Genomic DNA, 18,888 nt, shown 5'->3' with positions numbered 1-18,888 from the left:
TATGGTGTTATACTGAGATACAGTGATGTGATGATGCAGGGGTATGGTGTTATGATGTTATACTGAGATACAGTGATGTGATGTAGGGGTGTGATGTTATACTGAGATACAGTGATGTGATGTAGGGGTGTGATGTTATACTGAGATACAGTGATGTGATGTAGGGGTATGGTGTTATGGTGTTATACTGAGATACAGTGATGTGATGCAGGGGTATGGTGTTATGATGTTATACTGAGATACAGTGATGTGATGTAGGGGTGTGATGTTATACTGAGATACAGTGATGTGATGCAGGGGTATGGTGTTATACTGAGATACAGTGATGTGATGTAGGGGTATGGTGTTATACTGAGATACAGTGATGTGATGTAGGGGTATGATGTTATACTGAGATACAGTGATGTGATGATGCAGGGGTATGGTGTTATGATGTTATACTGAGATACAGTGATGTGATGTAGGGGTGTGATGTTATACTGAGATACAGTGATGTGATGTAGGGGTGTGATGTTATACTGAGATACAGTGATGTGATGTAGGGGTATGGTGTTATACTGAGATACAGTGATGTGATGTAGGGGTATGGTGTTATACTGAGATACAGTGATGTGATGTAGGGGTACGGTGTTATGGTGTTATACTGAGATACAGTGATGTGATGTAGGGGTGTGATGTTATACTGAGATACAGTGATGTGATGTAGGGGTATGGTGTTATACTGAGATACAGTGATGTGATGTAGGGGTACGGTGTTATGGTGTTATACTGAGATACAGTGATGTGATGTAGGGGTATGGTGTTATACTGAGATACAGTGATGTGATGTAGGGGTACGGTGTTATGGTGTTATACTGAGATACAGTGATGTGATGTAGGGGTATGGTGTTATGGTGTTATACTGAGATACAGTGATGTGATGCAGGGGTATGGTGTTATGATGTTATACTGAGATACAGTGATGTGATGCAGGGGTATGGTGTTATGATGTTATACTGAGATACAGTGATGTGATGTAGGGGTGTGATGTTATACTGAGATACAGTGATGTGATGTAGGGGTGTGATGTTATACTGAGATACAGTGATGTGATGCAGGGGTATGGTGTTATACTGAGATACAGTGATGTGATGTAGGGGTATGGTGTTATACTGAGATACAGTGATGTGATGTAGGGGTATGGTGTTATACTGAGATACAGTGATGTGATGATGCAGGGGTATGGTGTTATGATGTTCTACTGAGATACAGTGATGTGATGTAGGTGTGTGATGATATACTGAGATACAGTGATGTGATGATGCAGGGGTATGGTGTTATGATGTTATACTGAAATACAGTGATGTGATGCAAAGGTGTGATGTTATACTGAGATACAGTGATGTGATGTAGGGGTATGGTGTTATGATGTTATACTGAGATACAGTGATGTGATGTAGGGGTATGGTGTTATGATGTTATACTGAGATACAGTGATGTGATGTAGGGGTATGGTGTTATGATGTTATACTGAGATACAGTGATGTGATGATGCAGGGGTATGGTGTTATGATGTTATACTGAGATACAGTGATGTGATGATGCAGGGGTATGGTGTTATGATGTTATACTGAGATACAGTGATGTGATGTAGGTGTGTGATGATATACTGAGATACAGTGATGTGATGATGCAGGGGTATGGTCTTATGATGTTATACTGAGATACAGTGATGTGATGTAGGGGTATGGTGTTATGATGTTATACTGAGATACAGTGATGTGATGTAGGGGTATGGTGTTATACTGAGATACAGTGATGTGATGATGCAGGGGTATGGTGTTATACTGAGATACAGTGATGTGATGTAGGGGTATGTTGTTATACTGAGATACAGTGATGTGATGATGCAGGGGTATGATGTTATACTGAGATACAGTGATGTGATGATGCAGGGGTATGGTGTTATACTGAGATACAGTGATGTGATGTAGGGGTATGGTGTTATACTGAGATACAGTGATGTGATGATGCAGGGGTATGATGTTATACTGAGATACAGTGATGTGATGATGCAGGGGTATGGTGTTATGGTGTTATACTGAGATACAGTGATGTGATGTAGGGGTATGGTGTTATGATGTTATACTGAGATACAGTGATGTGATGTAGGGGTATGGTGTTATGATGTTATACTGAGATACAGTGATGTTATGTAGGGGTATGGTGTTATGATGTTATTCTGAGTTACAGTGATGTGATGTAGGGGTATGGTGTTATGATGTTATTCTGAGTTACAGTGATGTGATGTAGGGGTGTGATGTTATACTGAGATACAGTGATGTGATGTAGGGGTATGGTGTTATGATGATATACTGAGATACAGTGATGTGATGTAGGGGTATGGTGTTATGATGTTATTCTGAGTTACAGTGATGTGATGTAGGGGTATGATGTTATACTGAGATACAGTGATGTGATGTAGGGGTATGGTGTTATGATGTTATTGAGATACAGTGATGTGATGTGATGTAGGGGTATGGTGTTATTCTGAGATACAGTGATGTGATGTAGGGGTATGGTGTTATTCTGAGATACAGTGATGTAGGGCTATGGTGTTATGATGTTATTCTGAGATACAGTGATGATGCAGGGGTATGGTGTTATGATGTAATACGGAGATAGTGATGTGATGCAATGGTGCGATGTGAGGTTATAATGCAGCGATACTGTGATGCAGCGTGGCCATGTGATGAAACTAAATACAGTCAAGTGTTAGTGATTACATGACAGACAGACACTCACTATGCAGCAGAGTCATTGAGCTGATACTCTCTCGAGCGGCTGAAGCAGGCTTGCACTCCTCCGTCCTTCCACAGACGCTTTATCACTCCAGCCAGCTCGGCCGTCATGAAGCCCTCCTCCGCACTGCCTGCTAACACGAACAGCTGCCGGGCATCGTCCTGAAAAACACACACACACCCTTTCTTGTACTGAAAGTTTCATTGATCATTTTCATTCTAAAAGAAGAGGATTTACTCGCCATCTTTCCATTGAGGAATTTTATCCCATGAACTCTTTCTTAAAATAAACTTTCCTTTTAAAGTAAGAAGGAACATCGTTTTAAATGTTTTGGAATTTCTAACAGCACCTCGATCTGATGGTGATATCTGGAAGATACCGATCAAGTCATCAAGAGCTTTGGAAGTTTGACAGTTTGGGAAATGCAAAGCTGCTAAACTGTAGACGTATAAAGAAAATAAATAAATAAATCTTGTTAAATCCATTAATTATTATTACCATTATTAAATGTTGCCTTGTTACATGTTAATAAAATCAGCCAAGTCGAGTACGAACCATAATGAGAGAGAGAAACAAAGGGCATGTCAGAGAGATTTGTATTTGAAGCGTGATAAACCCGGTTGCTAGGTTACAGTGACTCAAGGCTGTTTTATTTCTGATGGAAAGTCATAAAGTGACAAAAATAAAACACCTCTGAATCCACACAAGCGTAATTAATATTTCTGGCGAGTGGGATAATTCCCCCTCATGAGCCAGTGGCACTAAATCTGTTTCAGTGTGATGAAGATGCTCCTCCTCATCCTCCTCCTACACAATCATAATAACCGCCATCTCCATAACCTCAATACACCAAGATCACCACCAACGCGCTGCGCCATCACAGCTGGGACAAACTGCGCCAGTGTTTTATTATTACAAGTGCGAGCGAGAGAGAGAGAGAGAGAGAGAGAGAGAGCAGGAACGACTGTTTATATTTGCTGTAATTACTGTTTCTTGTTTCCTAACATTAAATTAAAGGATCAGACAAAAATTATTTTCCATCAGAGGTCTTGCATATGCACAAGAACTTTAGATGCTGAAAACTTTATTAAAAAAAAAAAAACGTTCAGTTTAAATGTAGCACAGCAGTCGGATATAAAGTTTCATTATCCTCCTCATCCTCACCGCTCGGGCTGCGTCCCCGAAGTCGATTTTGAGGCGTCCCATGGCACGGATGATGGCGATGATGGACTGGATAGTGTTACTGTACACTACGGCCTTGTACTGCTTACACTCCTCCTCTGAGTAACCTGCCTCATGGATAATCCTGAGAGAGAGAGAGAGAGAGAGAGAGAGAGAGAGAGAGAGAGAGAGACAGACACACACAGGGAAAAAGACTGCTGTTATGCATAAACAATATGATATGAGCATTCTATACTATATATTAACATGGTGTGTGAGAGAGAGAGAGAGAGAGAGAGAGAGAGATGCATTTGGACAGGAAGGAAGGAACTGACAGAAAAAGATGGATAAAGTGTGAGAGAGAGAGAGACACACTGGTTGGTAAAGAAAGAGAGCGAGCGCGAGACACAGCCAGCCAGCCAGTCTAACACCACACTCATGACAACAAAGCAGCTGAACATCACTCATTCATAATGCGAGCTGGTGAAGTGGGCGGAGTTTAACTTTATGCAAATGACTCATCTCTGGTGACGCATCAATAAGACTCAAACAGTGCTGCAGGTATTCTGTAAACCCCGACCGCGTGTTTTTGGTTCCATGCGTGTGCGTTCCTGAGACGGAGCATGCTGGCGGTACCATGGCGACCAGCAGTACACTAAACACAAGCCCGCCCACTAGCAACTCGCATGGAGTGAGACAGGTGATGTGAGGAAATATAATTAGTTCAGACACACTTCAGACACTTACTTCATCTGCTTGACTATTGTGCTCTTCCCCGACTCCCCCGCTCCTGAGAGACAGACAGAAAAACAGCAGTGAGACAGTTTTCATATTCAACTCTTCCTCTGATCACCAGCTCGAGAGCAAAAACTGACAACCATCTGTTACTAATACACAACCTTAACCTCTCACACAAAGAGAGAGATTGATTTCCCCCCAACATCCCTTCTAACACTCTGAAAAACAACACCACTGATTTCCACACAGATGGCACTGTATTTAAAAAAAAAAGAAAAAAATACCCACTCTGTGTGTGTATGTATAGTTTCAATCTGAAGTAAAGAGAAGGAGCAGGGAGCTGATCTCTGAACGACTGGACAGAGGAAAACGTCTCTCTCTCTCACACACACACACGATGTTGGTGTAACAGCTGGTCTTGTTATTGGATCTCACCTGTTTCACCTTTTACCTGAACTTGCTTCACTTTGAGGCTCAGGTTCCTCAACGTTAACTGCTAAATGCTAATGCTAGCAATAAGCACTACATACTACTGTTTCAGAGAGAGAGAGAGAGAGAGAGAGAGAGAGAGAGAGCGCTCCGATGGGAGTAGAGAGCTGGAGAGAGAACTCATTAGCTTAATTACGTCTCTCTCTCTCACACACACACTTCCATTAGAGTCTGCCTCCAAGCAAGTAATATTTTGTGTGCGCGCGCATGCGTGTGAGATTTATGCCAGGCTTTCAGCTCTCATCCATCTTGAGGACATCAATAGGGAGAAAAACAGCCAGGGCTTTCCAGAAGCCCAATTCTCCCAACCACACACCTTCACACACACACACCGGCCTGGAAACTGAAACACACAAACCTTATGCTGCGTTTGACTTGAAGTTGGACCTTGGTGAAGTGAAAGTACAGGAACATGGCCGCCCTCAAATGTGAACAGTGTAACATCCAGCTTCTCAAATTTTAAACGGGTTTAAAACTACTTTCGATTGTCCGCTGGCTAGCTTGTTGCTAAGCTACTCACTGTGCCGCAGTTTCAGTCCACAATGCTGCGTTAACGTTTGAACTTCACTCCAGTGGAACAGAAACGATATCCACTCAGGCCTGGAACTGTCCAAGTGCACTTCAAGAAGCTTTTTGAGCTTTCCATGCTCTGGTAGTGCGAAAACACGCTTTCGTTTTGATAAAATCGATATCAGCATTCAGGGTTTTTTCTAGAAAAATTTAGTATGAGGGCGCTCACCATGGCGAGGGAGGGGGATGGTGCCGGTTGTCCCCCCCCAGCCGTGCAAAGTCTTTGAAAAATGCTCCAATGGGACATTCTGAGGCTATCTGAGAGGGAAATTGTAACAAATTGTCTGTCAACATTGAAAAAGAAAGAAGTAATCTTCTTCCGCCCCGGACAGTCTTTGGCTTTCTTCCGTTTCGTGCCGCGGGATGACATCTTTAAATGCCCAAGTGTCAACAAAACAACTCGCGAACTACTTCTGTCAAAAGCTCCCGCGCCGGTGGGTGAAAGGTCATTCAGTCTCGAGAAATCTCGCTCTACAAGTCAGCTGACCTTGTATGTAACCCATGTCAAATCTCGCGAGAGCAGCCGCGACAAGTAAACAACTAAACAACATGGCGCCTCAGTCTGGAAAACGCCAATTCGGATTGTTTTTGCACCGTCTGGCGGTGTATCTACTATGATTGGAATATTTTTGGAGCAATTATAACGTATTTGATGATCAGACACATTGTCACGTAGTGTTGCTGGGATGTTTTCACGGAGTCGGTAAGGGGGCGCACGCCGAGAGTAAGAGGGCGCAGCGCCACTGTTCCCCTGTTTAGACGAAAGCCTGGCATTTATAACAGATGAAATGACAGATTAAAAAAACAAAACAAAACAGATGGATCCTTTAACCATGTTATGAGTGTTGTCATTGCGTAGTTTGTCCACCAGAGGGCACACTGCAACTAACAATCAGCTGACCCAAGCAGAGCAGCGACAGGAGTCAAACAGACGAAGGCATTCGGGTAGTTTTAAAAAGTCGCCGCCCGTTTCTGTTGGACACAAATTAACGGCACGGACAAATCACGTTCGTTTGAACAAAAGTTATATTTTGTAAAATTCCTATACAGTGTTCGAAATACCCGTCTGCAGTCTGCGTTTTGCAGAATGAAAAAAATAATAATCATCAGGCTCGGGATTCAATGGTTCTCAATTTAGCAAACTAGCGGCGCTGTAAATAAACAAACCTGCGCCGCGCGAACCTGACGGCGTTTTCCAGGTCAAAGTTGAGCAATATTTACGTAATACCGACGAAAGGCGACGACAACCAAATAAGGGCAGTTGCCATTTTCCGATGTAAGATTTCGTCACTTTTAATACCCGCCGGGAGGACCCGACAACTACCTCGGCAGTGTTCTGCAGTTTCCGCCATGCATCTCCCAGAATTCAATGCGGCACAACGAACATGGCTCCCAAGAATGGGATTGTTTCTTTGGGGCAAGAGTCCGACAAAAACGTCAAGAAAACAAGGACGATTTTGTCGTATCTCGGCAAAACCGGCAGCCAGCGTGACTCCAACAACAACAGCGACAGATCGCGCGTCCGCGAGGGGGACAAAAATGAAGACGGTCACTGCTGACTAGTTCTTATCTTGCATACATGTATATTGGTAAATTATATAGGTTTGTATATATTGTATTGTTGAATCATGCAAAATTATACTGATATTATATCCCTTTTGAAGACAGCAACAGTATTTTACCTTTATTCATAGATAATTTTGAATATTTTGTTTTCTCATACCAAGCTACACTAATACATGTTTTGTGTACATTCGGGTTGGGCGGTATTACGGTAAGAAGGTATCCCGAGGTATCCAAAAGTACCAACGGTATCGGTCTCATTACCGTCATTTTAAAAAAATATATAATATCTAAATAAATATGGAGTACATGAGGTCATAATATAAAATAATAAATTGAAGATCATCCCGAATAACTGTGTGATCGTATTTTCACTAATTCTATCAATTTCCTAAAGAAGTTCTCATCGCGTGCAGGGTTGTTTATGTCGTTACCATGGCAACCCTGCGTGACATTTGGAGTCTGACAGAAAGCTTCGCAAGAGACTGAGACCGCGGTTGAAAGATGGCAAGTCAAGATAACGAGTTAGTGGCAAAAAAAAAAATACAACAACATCGGCAGTGTGGCAGTATTTTGGTTTCAAACCAAACGAAAAGGGAGAGCCAGCAAACACAGATGAAGCTGTGTGTAAAGTACGTAAGAAGACGGTCACGGCGCGAGAGGGGAACACCTCCAATCTGAGTGTTTTGAGTAGGTTACATGAGTAACAACAAGGTAAAATAATATAACGTATGACATTTGGGATGTGGGTAATAAACGTTTGAAATGTCATCTACTGAAGAAACGGAAGAAAACATCGTAGCGTAAACTGTTAGGTTTCTGGTGGGAATTAGCAATGCGCTTGCTATCTTTGTTGGGTGTGTTAAACCGTATGGATTTAAGTGGAATAATTGTAAGGAGTTATGTGATCAAGACAACGTTGTAAGCAAGGTAAGGCCATTTGATTATTAATTTCCCCGCCATGGCATGACGTGGGCCCATATGATTTTGCCTTGTGCAGCTACCGCGCATTTGAATTAGGTTCGCCTCATTTGCGCTGAAGAATATGGTTTATCGCGCAGTCTAAACGGACTTGGGTGTTGGTTGATTCTTTTTCTTTTCTTTTTTTTTTATTTCCCATGCTTGATCCTGCTCATCGTGTACTTTTTTTTTGATGGAGTAGGTGAAATAGTGCTGCAAATGGCGTTTCAACGCAGACATGTGTAAACGACAGTTGAATGCTATTTTCAAGATGAAGGAAGGAGTTGCGTGATGCTTTGAAATACCTCTTAATCCATTCATCAATGCACACAATTCGCTTTGCTGCTTTTAAATAGTACATTTGAGGCATAGGCGCACGTCTGGACAAGGTCCGCCGGTATAGGCGCACGTTACACAGTAGGCCGAAACAAAATATTTTTTTTTTCTCGGTAATACCGTATACCCCGGGAAAACACACAGACAGTTTAAAGGTATCAAAATTTGGATACCGCCCAAACCTAGTGTACATGTTCGATTTTTTTTTTTTACTAGTGCTGTGTTGCCTGTGGTGCCGACTAGCACAAAGTAAAACAGTTGCCCTGTTAAGGCCTCTGCATGCTTTTGCGACAAGGCTTTCGCAGATAGCTTTTCGCAGACAGTTGTAATTTATCGTTGAGCGGGGAGTAATAGGCGTGCGCGATGTTATTCACCGCCACAACGCAAGGGGGCGCAAAATCGCTAGGAGTAGTTGGTGGGTGTGGTTAGTGGAGTGTTTATCCTCCGGTTACTTATAATGACTAGAACTGGAGTCGTATAGATGTCCGTACTTCCTCACTTCCTCGATCAACCGCTCTTCGTGCTGCTCCATCTTCGCTCGTGTTTTTAAAAATGGCGGTCGTGAAAACAAACCAAACCGGGAAAGTAGGGAAGCGGAAGTGCGTGTACAGCGGATGTAGAGTGGACCAATCAGAGCCCTCGTCTGCGACGCTGTCTGCGGTGGTCACAATTTTTGGGAAATGCGCGCAGAGCGTCTGCGAAGGGGGGGGGGGGGCTTCGCAGACGCCATCTGCGAGGACTGGGTTGTCAGCATAAATTGGCCTTAAGACAAAGCTCATAGGTTCAGTTCTGTAGCTCTCAGTAGTTCTGTAGCTCTCAGTTCTGCCATGATTAGTTTGTACCCAGTTCTCTGTTGTTAGTTTAGAGCAGTGAAGTAGAGGTCTGCGCGGGACAGAATTTTCAGTCCCGCTCCCGCATTGTGCAGTCCCGCTCCCGCAAAGAATTATGATTTTCAGTCCCGCTCCCGCCCGCAAATCCCGCATGATGCAGACGTTCGCGTTATTTCTCACGAAAGTTCTTGTCATTGGCTTGGGGAATTAAACATGCTGAGCTTAGCTGAGCTCTCCACTGACCGATCCTTCATTTACTGTAAGTTTATTGTTTAGACTCTGACATTCTGCTGACACGTTCCAAGTTGAGCGCTGCATGCGCTCATGATTGACAGCTCTCGCTTTGACTGACAGCTCTCGCTTTGCGCACTCCCACTTCCGAGTCTGTGGTGTTGTGATTCCAACCGCGATTTCATTCTCCTCTCATATGAAGTGCTGCGCAACCACAACCAGCTCCTCAGATTATACACTGTTTATTTCTCGCTTTAAATTGAACAATCTGTGCGATACACAGTCCTTTTTAATACTAGTTAATACTTAGGACTAATACTCTTGACTTAACGGTAAATGTACCTCTTTTTAAAGCAGCACTTACTTCTGAAGCACTGTGAGCTTCACTAGAGGAGCTCTGCTCTTCTGCCATGATCGGAGATCTCAAACACGGAAGAGTGGAAAGGAATCGGAAACGTACGCGAGATTAGACCACATCCGCAAATTTAGCCATCTTAAAATGTTTTTATTAATGCCAAATAAAATATCCAGCACAAATTATATACGATAGACATAAATTAATTTCACCCCTTGGACCAACCGCTTGGCCCTTCCCCTCCATTTTGCGCGTTCACGTGAAGGGGTAGGGGTATCCCAATCCCAGTTAACGCGGAGGGGTAGGGGAAGGGGTAGGGCTTCTGTACCCCTCCAAACGGAGATTTTCCTGGAGCTGACTCCAAACGAAGGGGTTTGAGTGATTTCCCACAATGCCATGCGGATTTCAGAAAGATGGCGGTTCCCGCGGCGAAAGATTGTCATAAATGTATTTTCTCCATTATTTACGTGTTTTAAGTTGTTATCCAGAGGAAACACGCCGCTTGATTCGCTTTCGAGCTGAGAATGAGCAGTGATTTCTGAAATCCAAGCTGCTGCTAAAAAGCTTTGGGAGTGAGTATTGTTTTCGGTTGCTTGACTGCGTACGTTTTGTTCTGTTATTCTCGCTTTTATTGTTTACATGAGTGTTCTGACACCTCATTCTGTCGGATGTGGTGCACGAAGCGCCAAAGATATCCCATTCAGTGGTGTTAGTTAACAAATCACACCCTGCCAGCAGAGATTTCTGGCTCTGACTGTAGCGGCTGGTCGCAGCCAATGACGCATTTGGTCGCGTTTTGCTAACGTAAACGCTGACGGAGGTACGCGATGACGTATGCGATCGTTGAAGGGCTATCCCAATACGTAGGGGTTGAATTTCAAGCCCTATCCCTTGTAGCTCAGTTTCAAGGGGAAGGGGGAGGGGTAGGGGAAGGGGTAGAAATTAGAATTGGGATTGGGCCTACTGCAGCTCATCACCTCTCCCGCCTGCGCCCGCATTGTGCACTCCCCCTCCCGCCCGCAATGAGCTTTCAAAATTTGTCCCGCGCCGCACTGCTTTGCGTCGGGTCCCACGGGACTCCCGCGGGAGTGCAGGGCTCTACAGTGAAGCCCCTGCAGTAGTTCTCAGTTCAGTTCGTGACCTTGCACTTTAGAAGCCAGGCAAACACAATGAACCCAAACGTCTTTCCATTTGTGTTTTATTCCTTAATGGCATTAATCCTTTGCATCATCGTAAGATGTAACAGGGTGAAGAATTGAAACCTTGCTTTCAATTTAAAACTACAGGTTGCAGATGCAAACACTGAATGAAGTACATTTTGGTTAACAATCTATTGTTCAAGCTAGAAACTTAATCTTGACAAAATGTAACATGACGTGTAACATGAAAATGAATGTTTTGTTTCTTGAAGAACAGTTGTATTCTATTTTTTATTGTGGTGATACCTTTATTAGTATGTTGTGTGGAAGGATAATGTGTGGGTGTGATAACTAGTACATTTATGAATTAGTTGGTATACTTCAAGTTGTAGTAGCCCGTAGTGTCAGGGCGAGGGGGACGAAAGACCTGTGGAGGGATCATGGAATGATAACTTTGCTGCAGAGAAGGATCTGTGAAGACTGAAATTAAAAATAGAGTGAGAGAATAAAGAATTACAGTAATGCTATGAGTTGTAAAGCAGAGATGCCAACCTTTTGTGAAATCAATCATCTGTAGTGACGTGTGTACGAGCGGAGCGCCCGCAGGTAGGGCTGGGCGATTTTACGATTACGATGTTATTCACGATATAAAATCTCTACGATTAGAAATTAGACACGTACGATATGCCTACGCCTTCAATAAAATTACTTCATCCGAAGTTTTGACAGACATGCGAATAGCCAATCATAACTAAACAGTACCGCATGTAACCAATCAGTTGGAAGACAGCCACGTCAAGTTAGGTTGCGTGCACACACAAATACACACACGTGTAGCAGCAACGCACAGCATGGCTGTGGTGAAGTTTGCAGGAGCGCGGCATTTCTCCAACAAAGCGTGAAACAAAGCGATTATAAAAATGAGCGAGAAGCCGACTGACCGGAGTTCTGAACAGGAAAGTCAGAGCACTGCCCTGGAGGACATCGTTGAAAAGAAGGGCCAGAGATCTTCGGTTGTGTGGAGGTATTTTGGATATTTAAAATCGGACATACAACAAAGTGTTACACAAAACCTTAAACACACTGACGTACAGGATTGCACTTTTTTTTCTCCTTGCAGCATAAGGTTTACACGTCAATACGTCTTTGTTTATTTGAAAGCTGCTAGAATTTGCACAAATGATTAACGATGGTATATAGTTTTTATTTTTCAGTTTATTCATTTGAATAAAAAGAACAAAAGAATGTGCATCCAGTTTGTTTTGGTTCTGTGAAACTTGAAGGCTTGTTAAGCCATTTTTGTTAATTAGGAAGGAACTACTAATTTGTAATGTTCATATTTTGAGCAGAAAATTAAAGAAAATACAAAAATGGTGATTTGATTTACATCGTGATATATATCGTTATCGAAAATTTTGAAAAAAATATATCGTGATATAATTTCTCATATCGCCCAGCCCTACCTGCAGGGCACATAGCAAGTCCAATCCAGCTGGGGGTTCGGGGGGCTTACAGCGCCCCCCGGAGAAAATTTTGGAAATTGGTGCTTTTTTAGGGCCGTTCTGAGTGAATACAGGTGACTAAAATGAACTGGGACATGTTGGTTTTGGGGGGAGAAAATTGTTGATTTTTTTTTTTTCCAATTATCTGAAAAATAAAACCAAACCACAATCACTCATGATTTTCTCATGAGCGATACTCATGACTCACCACATTCACACCAATTAAAGACTTCTCTGGTAATTTGTATACAATCAACTTTCAAACAGTGAATATTATTTTCCTAACTTTACTACACAAATGCAGATTACATACCATCAATATTTATAGAGAATATGCCGGAACACTCAATTAGCAATACTCAAATAGTTGTACTGGAACATGTCCATTTCCTTTTTATTCCCATGATTAATGTCAAGTCACTTTCGCTACGTTCACACTGCAAGGCTTAATGCTCAATTCCGATTTTTTTGTGAAATCTGATTTTTTTGTGAGGTCGTTCACATTAACAAATATATGCGACTTGTATGTGATCCTCAGTATGAACGAAAAGCGACCTAAAAGTGTTCCGCATGCGCACTGCAGGATACGACGACGTCACACGCAGTGAGCATGGCCAGTGTTTACGGAAGTAAAACCGCCCGGTTGCGGTATGACTCATCCAATCTAGCTTGAATAGCTGCATCCCCCCAAATGGAAATCAGCTCCCTAACCTCTGCGTCCTTCCATTGAGAAGATTCAGAACCTTCACAGCCCGAAGCGTCCCTCGCATTGATGTCATGCGCAGGGGCACAGATACGTTTTTTGAACTGGGGGGGGACAAAAAACTGGGGGGAACAAAGCTGCCAGCAAACCAACCCCAACCCCGATATGCCTGTCAAACTTGTTGTTAGTAACCATAGCAACCAAGCTCGAGCTCGCAACCTGTGCAGTCTGCGCAGCTCAACCAACCGAATATCAGTCTTTGTTTTGTTTTATGTGAATTGTTGCAACTATGTATACACTGCTGTGCACCTCAATAAACCGCATGGTAATTAGTCTTTTGATTTTTCCGTGAGGTTTGCCTTATGCAAAGAAAGACAGCATAGACGTTTTTTCCTCCCTATAAGTGGGGGGGACCGAACGAGGTGAATTTAAATATGACTCGTCCCACCCTCTATCTGCGCCCGTGATTATGCGCCATGTTGTTGTAACTTTTTTGAGAGACCCGCCGCCTACTTCAGCGCAGAATAGTGACGTTTGTGGCTTGTTGATGACGTGTAAGTCGGATGAATGCGACCTGGCGGTTCAGACTGAAGTCGCATATGAAAAGAGCGGATAGGAATCGGAATTAGGACCACATATCCAAACGGCCTGGGTCGGATTTGAAAAAATCGGATCTGTGTCGTTCATATTGTCAATAAAAGATCGGATACAGGTCACATATGGGCGAAAAGATCGGATTTGAGTCACTTCAGCCTGCAGTGTGAACGTAGCCTTTGATTCCTTTTAATTTTTATCAACTTCCTTTCACTTTAAAAGGTCTGATGACACGAATATGACTCTATGCAATTTCTTAAATAAACTATACAACATGGCAAACATGTTAGATTTCTGTTATAATTACGTGAAAAGAAGCTGTTGTTACGTGAATATCCAACTTTTAATTGCACAGCGCAAGAAAACTGGGTCCGTGGCTCGCGGCCATGCTGTGACGTCAGCGGGAGAACACGCTGCGGTTCACTGGCTGTTCTACTCAATGGAAATGGCGCATGAAAACGCCGGTGAACTCTCTAGTGCTAGCTCAACAACCAAATACTGGTACTTTAAGCAGTGATCATGATGGCATGATTTTATCTGATTTTAAATAAATGAGATTGATAATAATGTGAATGTTCACAACTAGTACATACAAACTCTGCAGCTTCTGATTCAGCAGCTGCGTCATACTCCGCAAAAACATCAGCAAGAACCTACAATATAAATGGAAATGCAATACACTAAGCTCAAATGACTTTTGGAAAGGATAATTTCTAAATTTTTTCTACATATTCTTGAAGTCGGTCATCGGGGTACTTGCTACCGTTCCCTAACAACGCATGGCAAAGGGTAAAGTGTAGTGTTGCTACGAGTACTTGCTAAAGCCTCCGGTGGAAGATCCTCGATGTGCTGATAAGACGTACAGTTCTATATAACACACAAGTGTCACGATAATCACAAAACAGATGCAGATTGTTAAAATACCTAATTTTTAAGCAATCATGTATTGATCTCTTCCGAATAGAATCTATGATAGCCTACCCTCTTTACCCTTTGCCCCTCATTGCTAGGCGGCAGTTACATGAAAGCCGCAAGCTTTCACAAGCAAATACATGACTGATATCACGCCGACTTTATGATTATCATGAATGTGTACTCTATGATGTGTACTCTATGAGTGCTCTGGAGCGAGTCACTTCCAAGATGGCCGCGCAGACCGCATGGTTACTATTTTTAGCATCATGTCGGAGCACTCTATAGCTCTACGTACCTTTATCTTATGTCAAAATAATTAGTTTTTTCTTTTGTTTCAGACATGTATAAGCTTTTTTACCTTTACCTGACATGTTTCGACGGTGTAACTTCCGTCTTCATCAGAGGGTCACCCGGATGTTGGTGTGTGACGTGCCTTTATAATCAGCTGATGTTGTGGAGGCGTGACCTCCCTGTCAATATTGACAGGTCGGTCACGCCTCCCGCTGTCAGTGTTGCCCTCCAGGTGTGGGAGAGCATGTACGCCCCCTCATCCCTGTTTATTGTTCTTGGGCTACGCTTTCTGATTTCTATCGACTCCTTGATCCAACGGTGGTATCTGTTGTTCTCTTGCTGTATGATCTGAGCATTGTCCCAATCCATTATATGATTTTCCCTTCTGCAGTGGTCCGTTATTGCTGATTTGAGGTTCTCTTGCATAGCTTTTTCTTTTATTGCTCTTGTTTGTCTCTGTTCTGTTTCTTTTTCACATTCCTTTTTATGTTCCTTTTTTCGTATGCTAAAACTCCTTCCTGTCTCCCCAATGTAGGTTTTATTGCATGACAGGCACGGTATTTCATATATGACATTACATTTACTGTGTTGGTCGATTTTGTCCTTCGGGTGAACTAGTAGCTGTCGTAGTTTGGTGTGTGGTTTCACGGGTGTTTGTATGTTGTGTTTTTTCATGGCTCTTTGGATTTGTTCTGTAACTCCTCTGACATACGGTAGAGTCACTACTGCTTTACTTTCCTGTTTTTGGGTTGTCTGTTTTCTTCCTTTTTCCTGCGTCTTTTCTTTTGTTTTCACTTGTTGTGCGCCTTTGTGTATGGCCCATGGTGGATATTGACATGTGATCAGAGCTTGCCGTATGTGTTGTTCTTCTGTTGTGCGTCCTGTGGGGTCGGTTATGATTGATGCACGTTCGTAGAGAGTTCTGACAACTGACAGTTTGTGTGGGATGGGGTGTTCGGATGTCCAGAGCAGATATTGATCAGTGTGCGTCGGTTTTCTGTAGATTGTTATTTTGATGTCTCCGTCGTCTGTATGATGAATTTTTATGTCCAAAAATGCTATTGATTTTTCTGTTTCCTCTTCGTGCGTGAATTTTATGTTGCCGGTGTCGTCTATAGACTTGAGGTGATCTGTCAATTGTTGGGTGCGTCCGACTTTCACTTTCTCCAGGATGTCATCTACATACCTCCTCCATAATGTGGGCCTGCATTCTTCCGGGGCAGATGTGTGAGCGGGAGGCGTGACCGACCTGTCAATATTGACAGGGAGGTCACGCCTCCACAACATCAGCTGATTATAAAGGCACGTCACACACCAACATCCGGGTGACCCTCTGATGAAGACGGAAGTTACACCGTCGAAACATGTCAGGTAAAGGTAAAAAAGCTTTTACATGTCTGAAACAAAAGAAAAAACTAATTATTTTGATTTAAGAAGACGACATAATGAACGTAATATATTTATTTATCTTATGTCGTTTCTCAACACATGTTCTGACAGTTGGACTGTCTTTGGAGGAGTCGCCTTGTCCCAGGCGACTGCTGGATCCGGCATAGCTACTAGTAGACCCCCTCCGGAATACTGGAGGCACTGCTGATGGTAGCAGCACACGTTTGTGCTGAACTGAACACCCAAGAGATTCTTTTAAGCTGGGAAGGGTGTCAAAACAATCCAAATCGAAGTGTTCAGAGCACAGGACGGATGTTGGTGAGGGCTCCCACTTGTCACGAGTGCGCCTGACTTGCTTCACCCACTTCGCATGCAGCTCGGGATCTCTGGGAAACTTGAATAAACTTACCCCATCCTTGTGGGTTTTGGAGCAAAAGCCGGCAACACAATGCGAAGGCATAATAACTATATATATATATATATATATATATATATATATATATATATATATATATATATAAAAATAAATAATAATGTCTAATAAAAATACTAATAATGATAAACTGAACACCTGCCGCATCAACAACAAACTGGTAAGTTAGGAGTAGGGCTGTCACGATTACCGCGCTAAAATATTTTGACGGTGACCATAACCTTCTGAGTGTCAAAACCGCGATAGCTGCCATTTTCGCGAGACTTTGAACTTTCGTGCGAGTTTTCCCGCCGACGCCACTCAAGTTCACTCACTCACTGTCCGAAGTTCAAGCATGGCGGAAGGAGGAGACTGGTGGTCATCAAGATGAAGACATCTATCCGCCTTCCAAGCGGATAAAATCGGAAGTGTGGAAATATTTTGGATATTTCAAAAATTCGGAGGGACAACTTGTTGATGACGGTGCTCCTGCATGTAGAGTGTGCAGAAAAAAGGTGTCAGCGAAAGGCAGCAATACATCAAATCTAATGACTCATCTGCGAGACCACCATCAGCATCTGTACAGCAAGTGCAAGGTGGTTAACGTGTATGTTTTAGCTGAAATGCGCAAAGTAATTTTTGACGAGGGAAGATGAAACAATTATTTCCGACTGTCAATAATGGTAGACCTTGATGATAATCTTTATTGTCGAAAGACGGCCACTGCTAGCAGTTTTAAAATGCATCTAGCACTAGCTGTGGTTAGCGCTATTCTGAGGTAAACATCACCATTCTAAGCCAAGTTACACAGCTAAACTTTCATTCGCCACAAGACGGTGAAAATGGATCAGTGAAACACACGAAGTAACGCATGACTTCGGGTCGAGGGAAAATACAACAGTTGTATCCGACTGTCAATAATGTTAAACTTTGATAACGATCTTTATTGCGAAGTGCGCCCACTGCTAGCATTTTAAAATGCGTCTAGCTGTGGTCAGGATCCACTTGTCCACAGTCCAAACTTGAAAACCTGAACCACGCCCACTCAACCTGAGCCACGCCCACTCAACCAACCGTGATGATACCGTACACCGCGATAATTTTGGTCACAATAACCGTCATGTTAAATTTTCATACCGTGACACCCCTAGTTAGGAGGAAGGGTCTTTCGCTGATGTCATATAGCTCCTCCTCCTCTTTCGTCTCCTGGGTGCTGCAGCCCGGTCAAATTTGCCCAAATAGCCGCGTTTTTTATCATAACTTGTAAAATAGGCGCCTTCGTCAATTAATATATGGATCATCGGGAATTACTTTTTATGTTATAAAACATCGCCAAAGATGTCAAAAACGTGTCATCAGCACTTCAATCTCATCAATATCAAGTCAGATTACTTATTCAGTTCTGATTGATTTACTTCAGAAGATGACTGTTTCAGTTCCAACAGTGTTTCGTTTCTTTTTGCGAATATATTGTGAAATGTTCATTGCATATTCGGAACATGGCGTTTTGGGTGGATGACGACCCTGATTTGAGCAATTCCAGCGTTATGGACGTGACACTTGAACTCAAAATGGCAACAAATGACCCAGTGCATGTTTTATTGTCTCCCAGTATTTAAACAGGTGTTGCATATTTTAAGGCTGTACCATACTGGAGAAGTGATAGAACAAGAACAATTCCCATAGTACATCTAGGGCATGCCAGAAAACGCCAATAAAAGATGCGTTATGGATGTGACAGAAAAAGTATCACTTTTCTTGGGTGACTGTACATTTTTATCAAACTCTGTGAAATTGTAAACCTAATGTCGAAATGGAGATATCCATTTGATAGAGGGGTCCAAGGTGAATATTAAAAAATCTTTGTTTAAAATATTTTGTATTTCATGCAGAGTTTCGGAAGGAAAAGTCAGCGTTATGGATGTGACG

The 18,888-nt window shown here is 42.7% G+C and overlaps 1 protein-coding gene across 2 annotated transcripts in view; it reads right to left on the bottom strand.

Moving 5' to 3' along the window:
• gnai1 (guanine nucleotide binding protein (G protein), alpha inhibiting activity polypeptide 1) overlaps positions 1-18,888 on the bottom strand; it is a 63,214-nt gene that overhangs the window by 25,601 nt on the left and 18,725 nt on the right. For both annotated transcript variants that reach the window (XM_060903816.1, XM_060903817.1), the window contains exons 2-4: positions 4,690-4,732; positions 3,946-4,087; positions 2,785-2,942 (exon numbers count right to left, since the gene is read on the bottom strand). In XM_060903816.1, the coding sequence (XP_060759799.1) occupies positions 2,785-2,942; positions 3,946-4,087; positions 4,690-4,732 (343 nt within the window). The remainder of the gene's footprint in view (positions 1-2,784; positions 2,943-3,945; positions 4,088-4,689; positions 4,733-18,888) is intronic.

The sequence above is a fragment of the Neoarius graeffei genome, chromosome 21, assembly GCF_027579695.1.
Source record: "Neoarius graeffei isolate fNeoGra1 chromosome 21, fNeoGra1.pri, whole genome shotgun sequence".
NCBI lineage: Eukaryota > Metazoa > Chordata > Actinopteri > Siluriformes > Ariidae > Neoarius > Neoarius graeffei.
The sequence above is the reverse complement of the archived record's forward strand: the minus strand, read 5'-3'. Positions and strand labels throughout refer to the sequence as shown.